The sequence below is a fragment of the Dromiciops gliroides genome, chromosome 5 (assembly GCF_019393635.1).
Source record: "Dromiciops gliroides isolate mDroGli1 chromosome 5, mDroGli1.pri, whole genome shotgun sequence".
Taxonomy (NCBI): Eukaryota; Metazoa; Chordata; class Mammalia; order Microbiotheria; family Microbiotheriidae; genus Dromiciops; species Dromiciops gliroides.
This window is the reverse complement of record NC_057865.1, coordinates 670749-687133: the sequence shown is the minus strand read 5'-3', so window position 1 is coordinate 687133 and position 16385 is coordinate 670749. Positions and strand designations below refer to the sequence as shown.

The 16385-nt window shown below is 51.4% G+C and overlaps 1 protein-coding gene across 1 annotated transcript; it reads left to right on the top strand.

The window, feature by feature from the left end:
- The first annotated feature begins 215 nt into the window (after nt 1-215).
- Nucleotides 216-10646, top strand: LOC122729897 (serum paraoxonase/arylesterase 2-like). Its single transcript, XM_043969030.1, has 9 exons — nt 216-449; nt 2861-2931; nt 4336-4391; nt 4973-5138; nt 6291-6417; nt 7711-7911; nt 8792-8873; nt 9701-9829; nt 10160-10646. The coding sequence occupies exons 1-9, from the start codon at nt 376-378 to the stop codon at nt 10316-10318; spliced, it is 1065 nt and encodes a 354-aa protein (XP_043824965.1). The 5' UTR covers nt 216-375; the 3' UTR covers nt 10319-10646.
- The last annotated feature ends 5739 nt before the right edge of the window (nt 10647-16385 follow it).

Below are 16385 nucleotides of genomic sequence, written 5' to 3'. Positions count from 1 at the left end.
GTGCTGGAAAGGCCGAAGACTTGGTGTGAGGGGGTGGGGGAGGAGACCTACTGAAGGCGAGGGCGGGGAGGAGGAGCAGGGGAGAGGCAGATGCAGAGGGAGGGAGGGAACTGGGAAGGAAGGAGGGTCGCAAGGTGAGGCGGAGACAGAAGGAGAAGGCGATGGGGGCGGAGAAAAGGGAGAGTGGTTGGGGGTCAGGAGATGGGTGGTGCTGTCCGGGGCCAAGTCAGGGACCTAGGATCCGGCCTCCTGGCAGCTTCAAGGAACCGGCCGAGCCCGGGAACCGGGGCGGGCGGAGGCGGAGCCGGGAGCCGAGGGACAGCGGAGGCGGGCAGAGGGCGGGGTCCCCGGGCTAGGCAAGGGCCAGGAGCGGCCATGGCGCGGCTGGTGGCTCTCACTGCGCTGGGCTTGGCTCTAGCGCTGCTGGGCGAGAGGTTTGTGGCGCTCAGGTGAGAGGGGACTTAGGGCGGGCACAGTGCGTGCGCTCCAGTGGGCTTCTGTGCGCCCTAGGCGCACGGACTGAGAGCTGAATGCCGAGGCCTGGGGCGTGGGAAGCCCGGAACGGCTGGGGGGGGGGGGGGGGGGAAACGTACCGGGACTCACATGCCCGCCCCCACTTTCCTCTCTTGCCCCCACCCCTACCCAAACCCACTTCAATCCTCATCAGCCAGGGGGGCGAAGGAGAGAGCTGCAGCGCGAGAGTGAGAGTCTGGAAACTTCCCTTCCTCCCGTGAGGACGGACTAGCCCGTAAGCGCCCCGAACTGGGCGGAGGCGCTGGGCAGAGGGCGAGTGACAACGATCTGGCGGCCTGGGTGGCTCCGCCTTGGGCTCTTCCTTCTGCCGGCCTTGTCCAGTTGTCTCGGATGCCAGTAACTCAGCCCCTTTTGAAGAAATGGGTCACATAGTTCCTAGTTAACTGGCCGGCAGAGCTGAAGAGGGCGTGGCCCTGAGTGTCCCCCACCCTCCACCTCTGCACATCTGCTCTCAGTTGGGTAGTGACAACCCAGAAACTTTGCAACTTGGCCTTGAAACTTCCAGGGCCCTTCCCCGGCTTCTATCTCGACCACTCTCCTCTCCTACCCCCACCCCACCTCGACAAAAGCCGCTGGAGAGACCCCCCCCACACACACACACACACAATCTGTAATCTGTGTTGCTTCCGACCGGGGAGCCTGCTCCTGTCTCAACGATTTTTCTAGGGTGCTGATGAAGAACATCTCTGACTGTCCCCGAGCCCCCAGGCCTTGCTCCCTGCTCCACTTCCCTCAGGCCCCAGTTTAAAGTGTGCCCCATTGATGCTAGTCATTGGCGTGTAGGGGCCACAGAAGGCTGACTTGCAAAGTGACTATGAAAAGCTGTTTCTGGCCAGGGCTGGGAAGGGGAGGAGCAAAAATCCTAGGACCAAAAAAAAAAAAAAAAGCTTAGGAATGGGTGTCAGGGATCCTGCCTGGCTTCTGGGTCGGGCCCCTCCCGAAGTATCAGCAAGACCTTGGCCAATTCCCTTCTCTGGACCAAGTACTGTGGCCGAAGGTTCTATGACCCCGCTGTTCTTGCTGTAGCTTCCCAGGCCTGGAGACCCTTAGCAGGCCCCAGATGCTGCCCCTCCCTTCTGGGAGCCTCTGATCTTCTAGGGCCAGTTTCCTTCTCTGTTCCAAGGGGCACAGGGAGATGGACGCAGGGGACTATGGCCTCCTTTCTCCCTCCATTTGGGTGTGGCATTCAGGGGCCCACTGTGGACTGTGGGAAATGACTGGGAAGTGCCCTGGCAGCCAGGATCCCCACTATACACATACACACAGACATGAGCACATCCTGACCTCTTAGTGGACTCAAGTGGGCCAAGCTTTGGGGCCCTCTCATTTATTAACTGTGCTCATGCCTATTGGGGTTTGGGTGGAGACACAGCCTTTGCCTGTAGAGGGCTAGCAGTCATAGGGATATAGCAGTAAGCAGGAGGGTGTTAATATGAATGTCTGGATCCCCTGGATTTGATGGAGCGGCTTTTTAATTTTCTTTAATTTTTTTTTTTTAGTGAGGCAATTGGGGTTAAGTGACTTGCCCAGGGTCACACAGCTAGTAAGTGTTAAGTGTCTGAGGCCAGATTTGAACTCAGGTCCTCCTGAATCCAGGGCTGGTGCTCTATCCACTTCACCACCTAGCTGCACCTCTGGTTTTGTTCTATGGAAGACATGTCCCTGTTTATTATTATTATTAATTTTTGTAGGAGATATTATAACATTAATTTCTCTGATCTGTTTGTTACTTTTATAGGAGACAGGCAGATAAGAACTATATTTAATTTTCAACAAAGGGCAGGAGATATGGGGTAGCACAGCCCCTGCCAGTACTTGGGCATTATGTGGTTTTGCCAGAGAGGGCCGGGCCTGGAGTCAGGAAGTCTATTGTTCAGGCCTTTCAGTCTTGTCCTGCTCTTCCCGACTCCGGCTGGGGTTTTCTTGGCAAAGCTGCTGGAAAGGTTTGCTATTTCCTTTTCTAGCTCATTTTACAGATGAGAAAACTGAGGCTTACTGGGCTCAGCAACTTGCCCAGGGTCTCACAGGTAGTAAGTGTCTGAGGCCAGATTTGAACTTAGCCCCTTTACCACCTAGCTGCCCTGAAGTCAGAAAGACCTGAATTCAAATCCAGTCTCAGGCACTTACTAGCTGTGTGACCCAGGGCAAGTCACTTAACCCTCATTGCCCTGCAAAAAAATAAAAATTTAAAAAAAGAAAGAAAGAAAATATAGGAGTAGCCCTCATTTTAAAAAAGCCACAGTGGGCAGTTTTGGGGCTTGGCTCTCCTTGGTACAAGAGCCCACGGGTGAATATTCATCAGCTGATGTGTGGTTTACCTTCACAGGAATCGCCTTAATGCCTCCAGAGAAGTCGAACCTGTTGATCTTCCCAATTGCCACTTGATCAGAGGTGTAGGTATGTATGAGGCAGGGTTATTCCCATCCCCCACCCTCTGGAACATAACTGTTAGACGTTGGGATTTTCTAAGAGTTTATTGTGGAGGAGGTCTCCTAGGACCTCTGGCTTCATCCATTGGGAGTGTAGAAGAGCCAAGGCTGTGGCTATACCTCAAATATCACTGTTAACTGTTCCTTTCTAGTCTTGAGCTGTCTCTTTTGTGGCCAGTCTGTGCTTCCTGCAGCATTAGGAGTCTGGATCCACAGCTGTTCAGTCCACTTACCAAGAGTGGAAAGGGATGCAAGGACCCTGGGCACTGTAACACGCCCTTCCAGGCGTGCATCCAGGAGAGAGGCCCTCATCAGCAGCGATTACCCCGCTCCTAAGAGCGCCGCGATGGCTTCAAGGTTGTTGGCCAAGGCTCCAAATTGTACTTTCTTATTGACAGAGGCAGCACCACTCCTGCCTCTGTCAGACCGAGGGGAGGGTGGTTCTGTTGTACACTGCCTGCCTTGGTTAGAGCGTGGGCTGGACAGCGGCAGAAGGAGATGCCTGAGCTAGCCAAGGGCCTCAGCTTGGATGGACCACACGCTCCCTTCTGTCAGCTCTGCCATTTAGCAGTAAATGCTTCTTCAGTGGCTCACTGGGAGCCCAGAGGAAGACCTCAGTCAGAGGAGGAGGAGGAGGAGGAGGGAACGGGGACATTTTGCCTGGAGAAGAAGACTTGGGAATGGCCCAGTCGTTGTCCTGTTCTGCTCGCCCACAGAGGGCAGGGCCAGGAGCAGTCAGGGGATTTACAGGGAGGAAGATGGTGGTAGAAAACAAACAATTTGCTAACAGTAGAGGTATTGCGGGAAATGGAGCGAGGGCAGCATCAGCTAGTTAGTCCCCTTGTTCCTGGTAGTTGGCAAGGGAGGGCTGGGCAGCAGCTGGTTGGAAACATTGGGGACAAGAGTCCTGCTGTGGACATGGGTAGAACAACGGTCAGTCCCTCACTGTCCAGCCCCTGAAAGCCAGCCCCACCCCAGAGGAGCCCATTTGCCAGGATCTGCCTCTCAGTTCCAGGGCTGGGCGGGGGGAGGACCAGAGCAAAGACTGAGGCCAAGAGTGAGCTCAGGCCTAAAGCCAGTTGGGCCCAAGGGGCCCAGCTCTGCCCCCCACCCCAGGCTCAGCAGTTCCAAGGCCCAGAGAGCCAGACAGGATGCCCTGTGGTCTTCCCCAGGCCTAACCTGGGCGTGAGGCCATCCTGCCAGAGGGAGGCCCCAGGCTGCCTGGAGCACCGAGCCCCAAGGGTATCTCTGCTTCCTTGTTTTCTTGTTTTTTCTAACAAACGTTTTGATTTCACATTTTGACCCCCGCACCAGCAGTAAGCGATCAGATACAGGCTGCACGCGTGTAATTACGCCAAATGTCTCTTTCCAGAAGCGGGTTCTGAAGACATCGAAATCCTTCCCAATGGTCTGGCCTTCCTTAGCGTGGTGAGTGTCTTCTCTGCCTCTGAGAACATCGGGACCAGACTTACTGCCTTCCGTGGGTCAGGGCCAGAGCCAGGGGCTGGTCCCTTCCTAGTGAGTCCCTGGCTGGACACAAGCTCAGCGGCATCTCTGGGGCTTCCCTGAGGCCAGGTGCCCCATGCCCTGAGCCCTGCCTTGTTTAGGGATGCCATCCTCCCAGTGCTGGGGCCAGCTTCTGGGCTCCCTAGTTTTAGCCATGTCTTAAGCCACTGCTTCAAGGAACCCTCCCCCACACCTGCCCCACCTCTAGGAGGCCCTCTGGTGGAGAGGGCACATTCGTCCCTCCCATGACACCCTTTTCTCCAGTCCTGAGGGTATAAGATCTCTTCTCAGGACCTAGGAGGAGCCATCTTTTTAGGGGTTGTTTCCAGCTGTGCTTAGTGCCCCCCTGCCCATGGCTCTGCCCTGCAGTCTCCTGCTCCCTTGTGAGGGGCTAGGGGGCTCCTGGGTTTGTCCCCCTCAGTCCCCAAGTAGCCTGTGGCTCTGCGTCTTCTGGCCCGTCCAGCCTAACAAGGCCTCATGAGCTCGGGGCTCTTTTGCACCAGGGCTTCAAGTTTCCTGGGATGCAGTGCTTTGCCCCCGAGAAGCCTGGAGGAATCTTAATGATGGATCTGAACAGGGACAGCTCGCGGGCCCTGGAGCTGCGAGTGAGCCGCGGATTTGACTTGTCTTCCTTTAACCCCCACGGCATCAGTACGTTCATTGACCAAGGTAAGAGCTAAGGAAGCCTTCGGTGACCCGGCGGTCCACGGGAGCTCTCTGCCGCCAAGCCGGTAGCTGAGGAGGGGGCTCCTGGGAGACCCTCCTGGGAAGGCCTCAGGCACCCCCAGAGGCTGTCCTCTGCTGATGCCCACATGAGCTCTGCCACTGCTTGGTGCCAGGCTCCCAAAGCGTGTCTTATCCCACTTGGTTTGGATTCCGCCCAGTGATTTCTGTGAATTGCCCAGGCTATTCCCAGCATGTGCCCAGCCTCCCTGGCATAACACTCGGCATCGAGGCACGGGAACCTCTGGATTTTGAACTGAAGGGAGAATGGGAGGATTCAGGAATTCTTGTAAGTGAAGAGTGGAGACTATCACAGGCCAACAGAGTCATCATAAAGCCAGGCCGACTTTGGGGATATTGGGGCCAGAAGAGGCAACCCTCTGGATGTGCCTGCTTACAGGGCAGAGTCCCAGGGTCAGGTACAGAGCAGAGAGCAGAGCAGAGAACAGAGCAGAGAGCAGAGTCAGGAACAGAGCAGAGAACAGAGTCAGGAACAGAGCAGAGAACAGAGCAGAGAGCAGAGTCAGGAACAGAGCAGAGAACAGAGCAGAGAGCAGAGCAGAGAGCAGAGCAGAGAACAGAGCAGAGAGCAGAGCAGAGAGCAGAGTCAGGAACAGAGCAGAGAACAGAGTCAGGAACAGAGCAGAGAGCAGAGTCAGGAACAGAGCAGAGAACAGAGTCAGGAACAGAGCAGAGAGCAGAGCAGAGAACGGAGTCAGGAACAGAGCAGAGAGCAGAGCAGAGAACAGAGCAGAGAGCAGAGAGCAGAGTCAGAAACAGAGCAGAGAGCAGAGTCAGAAACAGAGCAGAGAGCAGAGTCAGGAACAGAGCAGAGAGCAGAGTCAGAAACAGCAGAGAACAGAGTCAGGAACAGAGCAGAGAACGGAGTCAGGAACAGAGCAGAGAGCAGAGCAGAGAACAGAGCAGAGAGCAGAGTCAGAAACAGCAGAGAACAGAGTCAGAAACAGAGCAGAGAGCAGAGTCAGAAACAGAGCAGAGAGCAGAACAGAGAGCAGAGTCAGGAACAGAGCAGAGAGCCAAGATCCAGAGGGTGTGACCGCATCCTCTCTGAGCCACCACACTTTGTCCTTGTCTTAGATGACACCGTGTATCTCTTTGTTGCAAATCACCCTGAGTTCAAGAGCACAGTGGAAATTTTTAAGTTTGAAGAAGAAGAAAATTCCCTTTTCCACCTGAAAACCCTCCGCCATGAGCTCCTTCCAAGGTACCAGCATCTTGTTCCGCCTCATCCGTGTGTGTGTGTGTGTGTGTGTGTGTGTGTGTGTGTGTGTGTGTGTGTGTGTGTCTCCTTCCCCCCCCCCCCATCAGCTGCCACTTCTGGGCACCAGTCTGGAAGGACATTGATGACCAGCTCCAGGGGCAGGCAGCTGGGACAGTGCCAGACTTCCAGGTCTTGTTGAGTTCGGGGATTCCTGGGCCTTATCGCAGGCAAGAGACAAGGTGGTGCTCTCCTCCCTGCCCCCTCCTGTGCTCAGCGAGCAGTGCCCTCTAAATAGGTGCTTCCATGCTGGCCTGCCAGCCCCCCTAGAAAACAAAAGGCAGCCCGTGCACAACACTTCATACACCTGAAGCCACACTGGGGGAGAGGAAATCCGGGGATCCGGCTGCCTGGTCCGTGGCCCCCTGGCAAGACTGAAGTGGGCCCCCGGGAGCTTCTCGTGGCTGGTGTATTCTTTTAGGGCCCTCCCCAGTTTTTAGCACAACAGGAAGCACTTAAGCCGTGTTTCTTGACTGGCTTTGGACAGGAGGCTGACTCTGCCCCAGAGGGTTCCAGCCATTGGATGCAGGAACCCCAGGAGATGGCTCCTCTTGCTCCCTTATATGCAAGAGGACAAGTCTCCCTGTGTGGGCAGTTGAGCAAGTAACAGCCTTTCCTGCTCCTCTGGAGCCAAGGAGCCTTGGCCTCGGCCAAGAATAATCCCGCCCTCACTTGGAGATGGTCATTGACACGCATGTTCCCCTAGACCTCCTGCATGTCCCAACTCCTCCTATTCCTCATTCCTTCCCAAAGCTTCAGGAGCAGCCCTGGGGGTGGGGGAGGGCTGGCACCTCCTGGAGCTCTTGGGGCCCTCGTCCCCCCTCTCACCTCCCCCCAACTCTCCCTGCCTCTTTGCCTCCACTTTTGGCATGCATTGAGCTATCCTGGCCTTGCTGGAGGCCCCGACATCAGTTGTTGCCAGGAATGACCAGCAGCCTGTGCAGCCTGCCCAGTGCGAAGGTCCAGGCTTTGGTTTCCTGGCCTTACTTTTCTCTTTCTTTTTTCATTTTCTTTCTTTCTTATTTTCTTTCTTTCTTTCTCTCTCTTTTTTTTCTCTCTCTCTTTTTCTTTCATTCTTTTTTTTGCAGGACAATAAGGGTTAAGTGACTTGCCCAGGGTCACACAGCTACTAAGTGTCAAGTGTCTGAGGCTGGATTTGAACTCAGGTCCTCCAGAATCCAGGGCCGGTGCTCTATCCATCGCACCATCTAGCTGCCCCCACTTTTCTGTTTCTTTCAGCGTGAGTGACATCGTAGCCGTGGGCCCCGAGCATTTCTATGCCACCAACAGCCACTATTTCTCCGATATATTCTTAAAGTATCTGGAGGTGTACTTGAACCTGCACTGGACAAATGTCATTTACTACAGCCCTGAGGACGTCCGCGTGGTGGCCGAGGGCTTCGACTCCGTCAACGGCATTAACATGTCCCCAGATAATAAGTAAGGCTGGGCTGGCCCTGTGGGGATTTTTGAGCCCTTAGGGAAATCCCAGGCCTGCCCGATGGCCCAGACCCCAAGAAACAGGCCCCTGGAGACCCCTAGTTCCCTGACATCAAGAGGGTTTAGGCTCCCGGTTTTTAAAGGCCTTCTCTTTGTCATCTCACTTTTCAAAGATGCAGTGAGCTAGAGGCTACCTTGAGGTGACCCTGAGATCCACAGAGGCCTAGGGCTGAAGCTGCACTGAGGTCTCAGAGGCCAACAAGGGGATGAGGGGATGCCCAAGGTCAGGCGGGGCATGGGGCACCCTTTGTGGCCAGACAGAACTGTCCTGTGGCCACCTTAATTTTCAGGGTCACAACAGACACCGAGCACAAAATGGACATTGGTCCAGGTGCACAGGAACGGCTCAGAGCGGGGGAAAATGCTTCAGGGAATTAAGAGCAAACAATCCGCGTGTAACCCCAAACCTCTGCCTCATCCTCCCTTCAGAGCCCCTCTCTAGAGCAGAGAGGCCGAGGGGCAAAGGGGATGGTCACAGAAGTGCTTCCCCAAGCACCATGGAGGTGTCGAGGTCGTCCTGGTTATTAATAAGATTTCCCTGACGGGGTCCCAGCACTTCCCCAGCCATCTCTTGGTCCTGCTCGTGAAACAAAACCCGAGCGGGAGCGGCCAGTGGGCAGAGCACGCCTTGGTATTCTCCAGCCCATGTTCATCTTGTCAGCATCCTGGGCCTCACAGTACACTGAGCAAAATACACCTGATTACCAAAGAAACCAATGAGGTTATCGTTCAGGGACCAGCTCCCCGTGGGCCGTGGGCTCTAGCTCCAGGCGCGGCTTTCCTGGATCCCACCTTTAACAAGCGTGTCCCTTTTGTCAAGGTACGTCTATGTTGCAGATAGTCTTGCCCATGAAATCCACGTCATGGAAAAACTCGCCAACTGGAGCTTGGCTCAGGTGAAGGTAAGGGGCCAGGAGGAGGGTCCTGCCTTCGCAGCCACATGCCCAGCATGCCTAACACCACCTGCGGTGTCCAGGGAAGGCCTTGTCTTAGTGGCCGTGCTGACAGAGCTCAAGGTTGTGCCCCTCCCCTCTCCCACACACACATTCAGCATTGGCCCTGGGGTGCCAGGGTGTTGGCTTCTGGTCCAAGGTCACCAGGCATTGATGACTGAATCTGCGCTTCCAGTGAGCTTGCCCCAGGCAAAAGGCTCAGGGATCTGTGCTCCAAGAATGAAAATTGATGAGCCAGGGGGCAGCTAGGTGGCGCAGTAGATAAGGCACTGACCCTGGATTCAGGACTACCTGAGTTCAAATCTGGCCTCAGACACTTAACACTTACTAGCTGTGTGACCCTGGGCAAGTCACTTAACCCCAATTGCCTCACCAAAAAAAAAAAAAAAGAAAGAAAGAAAAAGGAAAATTGATGAGCCAAAGGAGAGAACCCGATAGCCCCCTGTGTCCTGAGGCTCAAACCCTCATGGGAAGTTGATTCAAGGTGGCTAGTCCTCTCTGCTCCTGGAACATGGCCAGTCTCACCTGCACAGTGAGTCTCTGTCTGTCCTCAAGAGCTGATGGCCATTGTCATTTCCTCCCCCAAGGTACTGTGAGGTGGCGTCATGGCCACGCCCAGGGAGAGGACATACTTGTAGCTCAGCCCAGGAGCCAGTTGGGTACAAGGCAGTCATCAGGATGTCCCGTGACACGTGCAGCTAAAAAGGAGCATCTCTGAGTTGTGCTGCCTGACTTCGTGCATCCTGGGTAGACACGGTCACATCTTCCTTTGGCAGGTGCTCCCCCTGGATACAGTAGTGGATAACCTGTCCATCGACCCTTCCACGGGAGACCTCTGGGTGGGCTGTCACCCCGACAGCCTGAAGCTGTTGATCTATGACCCCAGTAACCCTCCTGCTTCCCAGGTGAGCTTTTACCATCCTCTCCCTTCTCCCTCTCGCTGGTCTAGGCCCGCCCATTGGCCCAGGCCCCTGGGAGCCTTCCTTCCCTTAGGAAGGCCCTGCAGTCAGCACCACCTCCATGGGGATACTCTGCGGGGTTCGCCCTTGTAGGATCGCGCATGTGTGAGGGGTGCTCGTGGAGCATGGAGAGGGGGGTCAGCATTTCCCCTTTGGGGATCTTAATGCTAGATGCCCTTGAAAGCTATTGTTTCCTTGTGAGGCAGAGGCTGATTCGGCTGGGGCTGGCGGTGGGCGGGGCAGGGGCTGATGCCGGCTATGTTTCTCTCTATGCAGGTGCTTCGGATCCAGAACATTCTTTCTGAGACGCCCACAGTGAGCACAGTCTATGCCAACAATGGTTCCGTATTGCAGGGCAGTTCTGTGGCCTCCGTGTATGGCAGGAAGTTGCTTATTGGCACACTGTACCATAGAGCCCTCCAGTGCCAGCTCTGAGGGGCATCCACAGCCCCAGCTCTTTCGAACACCCAATTCACTGTGAATTGTTCATCCTGAGGAAGTCCAGGTGACCAAGATGAGGCAAGCAGAAGGAAGTGGCCATCTTCCTGGGCAAGGAAGTGAGAGAGGGGGCAGTTGCACTGCCTTCACCTACCCACCAGCAGCCTTCACATGGCTTCCAGGACAGAGCCAGATGGTCCAAGAGCATCAGCCCCCTCACAGTGACCGCTAACACTGTTCAGCAGAGAGGTGTCCAGCCTCTTCCGAGCACTACCTACTGTCTTGTTGTTTACACCTTCAACAATTAAAGGTTTCCTTAAACCTAGAGGTTGCATTTGTCCAAGTTACCCTTCAGATGCTGCCTCTGGGCACCCAAGAAGCCAACCTCTTTCCTAAAAAGATGCTTTTTTGCTTATCTTTTGTTTTAGATCACTTGCATTTTCCACCCTCTCTCTCAGAGAACCCGCCCTCACCAAGAGATGGACAGGAAGCTAACCAGCATATGGACAGCGCCTTAGGACATATGCAGTGTTTTATTCCCATGGCCCACCCCCTCTGTAACAAAGAAAAGGGGGGAGGGGTCTTCTGTCTTCTTCAGGGCCAAGCTGCTAGTAATAAGTTCATACTCTTCGGTGGTAACTTTTGTGACGGTTCTATCCCATTACATTGTCGGAGTTCTCAGGCATGTTGTCCTGGCTCTGCATCAGTTCATGTCAGTCTTCCTTGGCCTCTTGGTATTCCCCATCCTTGTTTCTTACAGGGCAATCATGGTCCCTTGAGTTTCTCTACCACCATTTGTTTGATCGGTCCCCGGTTCATGGACATTTACTGTTTGGCTCCTGGCGTGGGCCAAATTTAATATATGGAGTTAATTGGGTGACTTGCCAAAATATTGGGGTCCTGGAAATAATAAGGGACCTCTAGGTTCAAAGCTCCCTCCCCTCTGAACTGCCTTTTTAGACATTTCTCCCAGGAATTAATTAAACAACAAAGGTGAAATTAATAAAAATCAAAGATCAGGAAATAGGGAAAAAGAAATACAGATAAATTCTCCTAGCTCTAACCTAAGTCTATACAATCCCCAGCTCATTTCCAATTAAGCTAATTCAAAGGAATGCAGGGCTTTTGTGTTCACTCACCACACCTGGGATGTCTGCTAGTTGCTTGCACCACCAGGGAAGCCAAGGAGGAGGGAGAGATTTCAGAAGCGACTCAGCCTCCCCTCAGCAAGCGTTCATTCTTCCTTCCCCAAAAGGGGAGGTCCTTCAAAAACCGCCAATGGAGAGGTTTCTCCTTCTGACCTCAGTAGCAACTTCAGGGTGGGCCTGGTGTGGCCCCTCCCAAATGAGTCAGCTAAACTCCAATAATTTTTACCACACTGGGGTCTGTCATGCCTCTCCTTAAGATCAGTTCTTCATCAAGTCTTGTCAGACCAGGGAAGAAAGCTTGGAGGATTCCAGCCATCACACTTGTCTTGACTTACCTCCCTGCTCCCTGAGGAGGGGCTGGGCCATTTGATGTCCCACTCCTCTTTAGGAGCAAGAAGGCTGTCAGTGAGGGTGATGGTGCCTTTTTCCAGAATGTAATTGGCATAAAATGATCCACTTTCCAATGTCTGCCTAGTAAACATGGAGGACTTATTGGTGCTGTGGAAAGAAGATGGGATTCGAACCCCACCTGGGCCATGACCCATGTTACCGAGGGCAGGCCACTCCTCTGAGGCTCGGTCCTTAGAATAATGGCCCCTGTCAACACTGAATCGGTGACCAAAAGTCAAGGAATAAGCGTGTGGTGTTTTTTAGGAATCGATAAGGAGCAAGGAGAAAGGCGCTCTGCACAAATTTTCAACCAAGGCTTCTGGGCAGGTCTCCTTTCAAAAAAGAGCAACAGGCAATGTAGATGTGTGACCCTCAGGGGACTCCAAACCGCACATTTTCATGGCTCCGTAGTCATTTCCCTGAGGTCCAGTGAGTACACTTGTGTCAGGGTCCCACACACTCCGATGCCCAAAATAGGAGATAATCGAGGTGTTGTCGGGCTTTGGTGGTTGCTGATTCTGAGGTACAGCCATCACTACCCATCCCTTTGGTTTGCTGGTGCCCCACACCTCAGCTAGCTCCAACTACAGTCCCATGCATGACAAGTGCACTGATCAGCACACACGCACACATGCACACGTGCACGCACACATGGTGAGAGTGGAAATGAACTCTTGTGACAGGAGCCTTAGTAATAAGGGCACCACATACTCCTCACCCGTGGTCTCCCACCTTTGCAACAAAGGATTAGGTCTTTTCATATCCTGTTACATGGTGACCTCATTAGAGACACATACTCCCTCCCCCTTCGTTTAGTTTGTTGAGATGTTGAACTTGTGAATTCCTATGTTCAACCAATTGTGCGGAGGTTGTCTGTAAGGACTGGCCATTCCTTTCCCACCTATTCTGTTTGGAGCTGATTTTTAGAAAGCCCTTTCCTTGCATTCAGCTTAAGTCCCCTCTCTGCAACTTATTCTAGGACTTAGACTGAGAGCTGGAAGGGACCACAGAGACTATCAAGTGGCTTCCTTTCATTGGGGAGGAATCAGGCAAGGTGAGTGGCATGACTGGTGGGACGTCACACAAGTGTCAGAAACAAGTTTTGAACCCAGGTCCTCTGCCTCCATCCGGGGCTCATGTGACCACAGTAGTCCATCTCCGTGACTTGTTTAAGGTAATGAGAAGCAAAGCTGGCATAGAGCCCACCTCTCCCCAGGCCTGGATCAAGCTCCTTTTCTGCCTTAAGCTAAGGTGGCCAGGATCCCGGCACCTCTTCCAGCTCAGCACGCATCAGTGTCCCAGGCACATTAGCTACCTGGCTGAGGCACTTTCTTAGACCTGCCCGTACCCAACAATTCAAGCCTGGGACTGGCAGCCACACCCCAGAGACATGGGGAGACGCGGCTCAGCCAGGAGGACATGGGTGAAGCCCGCCCAGTTATAGGAGGCCCCTCTATACTTTCACTACCTGTTTCTCTACACGTGACCAACTTTACTGGCAAGGGTTTGACTGCATGTGTGTAAGAGCCAGAGCGAGATGAAGAGACTCAGAGAGAACGGAGACCTCCCATCTTCATACATTCCAGTCTTAACTCCATGGGATCTCCCTTGGTCCTTCATTGCTAGTGGTTCTACCCTGGGGAGCCAAACAAGACCAGTCTTCTCCCTCTTCCACATGTGAATGCATCAAATGCTTGCTGTGCTCCCTAAGTCTGCTTGTTTCCAAACCAAACATCCACTTCCTTCTAGTAACCCTGATGTGGCCTGATCTCCTCCGAAATACAAGGTAAAACATCGCTGAGTGGGATGGAAGCAATATTAAAAATTAGCATAGATTGTATCTCATTTGTGCACACACACACACACACACACACACACACACGGACTAAACCCCTCTCCCCAAGAACCAGCCCTCACAAAGAGGAAGACAAAAAAGCTAACCAGCAACCAACCCCCAAAAAGAGATGAAGGAATAATTAGGGGGAAATAGAAAGCGATATCCATGAACTAAAAACGTTCATGAAAGCCACAAATAACAGAATAAATACAATCCAGCAAATATCAATCAATAATGAAGATAAATGGAAGAACTTGAAGGTAAAATTGTTCATCTCTTAGATTCCCATCCAAAATATAACAAAATTTAAAAATCAACTAGTAGATATTCAGAAAAAGTAACAGATTTGGAAGATATCAATTTTGGAATTCTAAAAGCACCAAAAATGTGAAAATCTAGACACTATTTGAGGACGTACTTAGAGAAAGCTTTTCAGAGTGGATAAGTATGCAAAATATTCCACAAGTGGAAAGAATGCATAGGACCCCAAAAGTCGGAAATCACTTAATCTCCATGAATAACCTTCCTCTAACCCAGATTTGGGGCAAGGAGTGCCAAAACCAATAAAAAAAAAAACAAAACAACTGGTTCACTCTGTTTCAGATCCCACAGTCAACAACAGACTAGCAGTCTGGTATGTCTCTGTCACTTCTGCTGGATCACAACAAACTGCTATCAAGACAGAGGACTGACTAGTTAAAAACCCAGGCTGACTCTGGTTTTTCTGTAGGTTCTAAGCACGGGTGGAGAGTGGCTCATATTTCCCAGTCTCATGAAGATGTCCCTAAGCCACGGGATAGTCAATACTTCTCCCTAACACAGAGGAAACAGCCTTTTTACTGTTTTGTCCCCTCAATTGTAAGCAGTGTGTTTTCTATTCAACACCACAGTAATATTTAGATATTGAGTTCACACAAGCGAGAAGGGGCTCTAACATAGCAATTATACAAACCACCAGAACTACTGAAACAACTGCTGTGTGCCAGGCAGGCGCTGTACTATGGTTAGGAAGACAAAAAGGAAGAAGTCTCTGCTCTAGGGGCTTCAATTCCTTTGGTAGAGACACGTACACATAGAAACATATGCAGAATAAACAACAAATATGAAGTAGTTAAATAGAAACATTTACTTTTTAAAAAAGGTATTTAGGGGCAGCTAGGTGGCCCAGTAGATAGAGCACTGGCCCTGAAATCAAAGGAATGCCCATCTATTGGGGAATGGCTCAACAAGCTGTGGTATATGATGGTGATGGAATATTAGTATGCTATAAGAAAAGACAAACAGGATGACTTCAGAAAGGCCTGGAAGACTTGTATGAACTGATATATAGTGCAGTAAGCAGAACCAAGAGAACATTGTGCACAGAGACAGCAATATTATTTGATTATGAACTGTGAAAGACTTAACTATTCTCAACAATGATCCAAGACAATCCCAAAAGGACTATTGATGAAACATACTATCTGCCTCCAAAGAAAGAACGATATTGATGGAACACAGACTGAAGCATGCTAATTTTCACTTTCATTTTTTTCTTTTATTCAAGTTTTCCTATACAAAATGACAAATATGGTATTATTTTACATAATCATACTTGTATAACCTATATCTGATTGCTTATCACCTCAGGGAAGGGGGAAGGGAGGGAGGGAAGGAGAAATAAAAATTGGAACACAAATGTATAAATAAAAAGGTTTATTACTTTTTTTAAAAATTGGGTAGGGAGAGGTAAAATGGAGAGATTATCTCATACAAAGGAAGTGTGGATGAAAGAACTGTTACAGTGGAGGGGGAAGGGCAGGCAGCATGAGATCCTTATTCTCTTTGAAACTGGGTTAAAGAGAGAATAATATCCATCTAGTTGGATATGAATATCTTCCTAACTTACATAGAAATAGGAGGGCATGGGGATAGAATATGGGAGGAGCCCTTAGAAGGATTGTGGATTAGGGAGGTAGTGCTCAAAAGTAAACTAGATATCTGAGGAAGGAAAGGAGAAAAAGAAAAAGAGAGAGACAGAGATAGAGTGAGAGGGAGGGAGGGAGGTGGGGAGAGGGAGGAGAAGGAAAGAGAGAGAGAGACTCTAGACAGTGGGGGGAAATAGGGTGGAGGGAAACACAGGACTAGTAACTATAACTTTGAATATGAATGGGATGAACTCACCCACAAAACAAATAGCAGATTGGATGGAAAACCAGAACCCAACAATATGTTTTTTACAAAAAACAAACCTAAAAATGAGAGACACACAAACAGTAAAGATAAAGGACTGGAGTAGAATCCATTATGGTTCAGCTAATATAAAGAAAGAAGGGATTGCAATCATGACCTCAGACCAAGTTCCCTGACTTTCTTCAGGACTTGGCTCAAAACTCTTTTAAGAATCCTTTTCTGGTCCTACTAGTGCCTTCTTCGCTTATGACACCTTCTCTCTTACTCTATCTATAGCATGTATTTAGCTAATTGTTTGCTAGTTGTCTCCCCCATTAGACAGGAAGTTCCTTAAGGGCAGGGACTGATTTTTGCCTTTCTTTGTATCACAGTGCTTATCATGAAGCCTGGCACACAGTAGGTGCTTAATCAATGCTTGTTGACTGCACTTTAGGCACCTCTAAGTAGGTGCCAATCTGCAATCAGGGAAGCCCTCCTTAGGGATGAAATCAGATATGAATCCAAATGGCAATCTAGC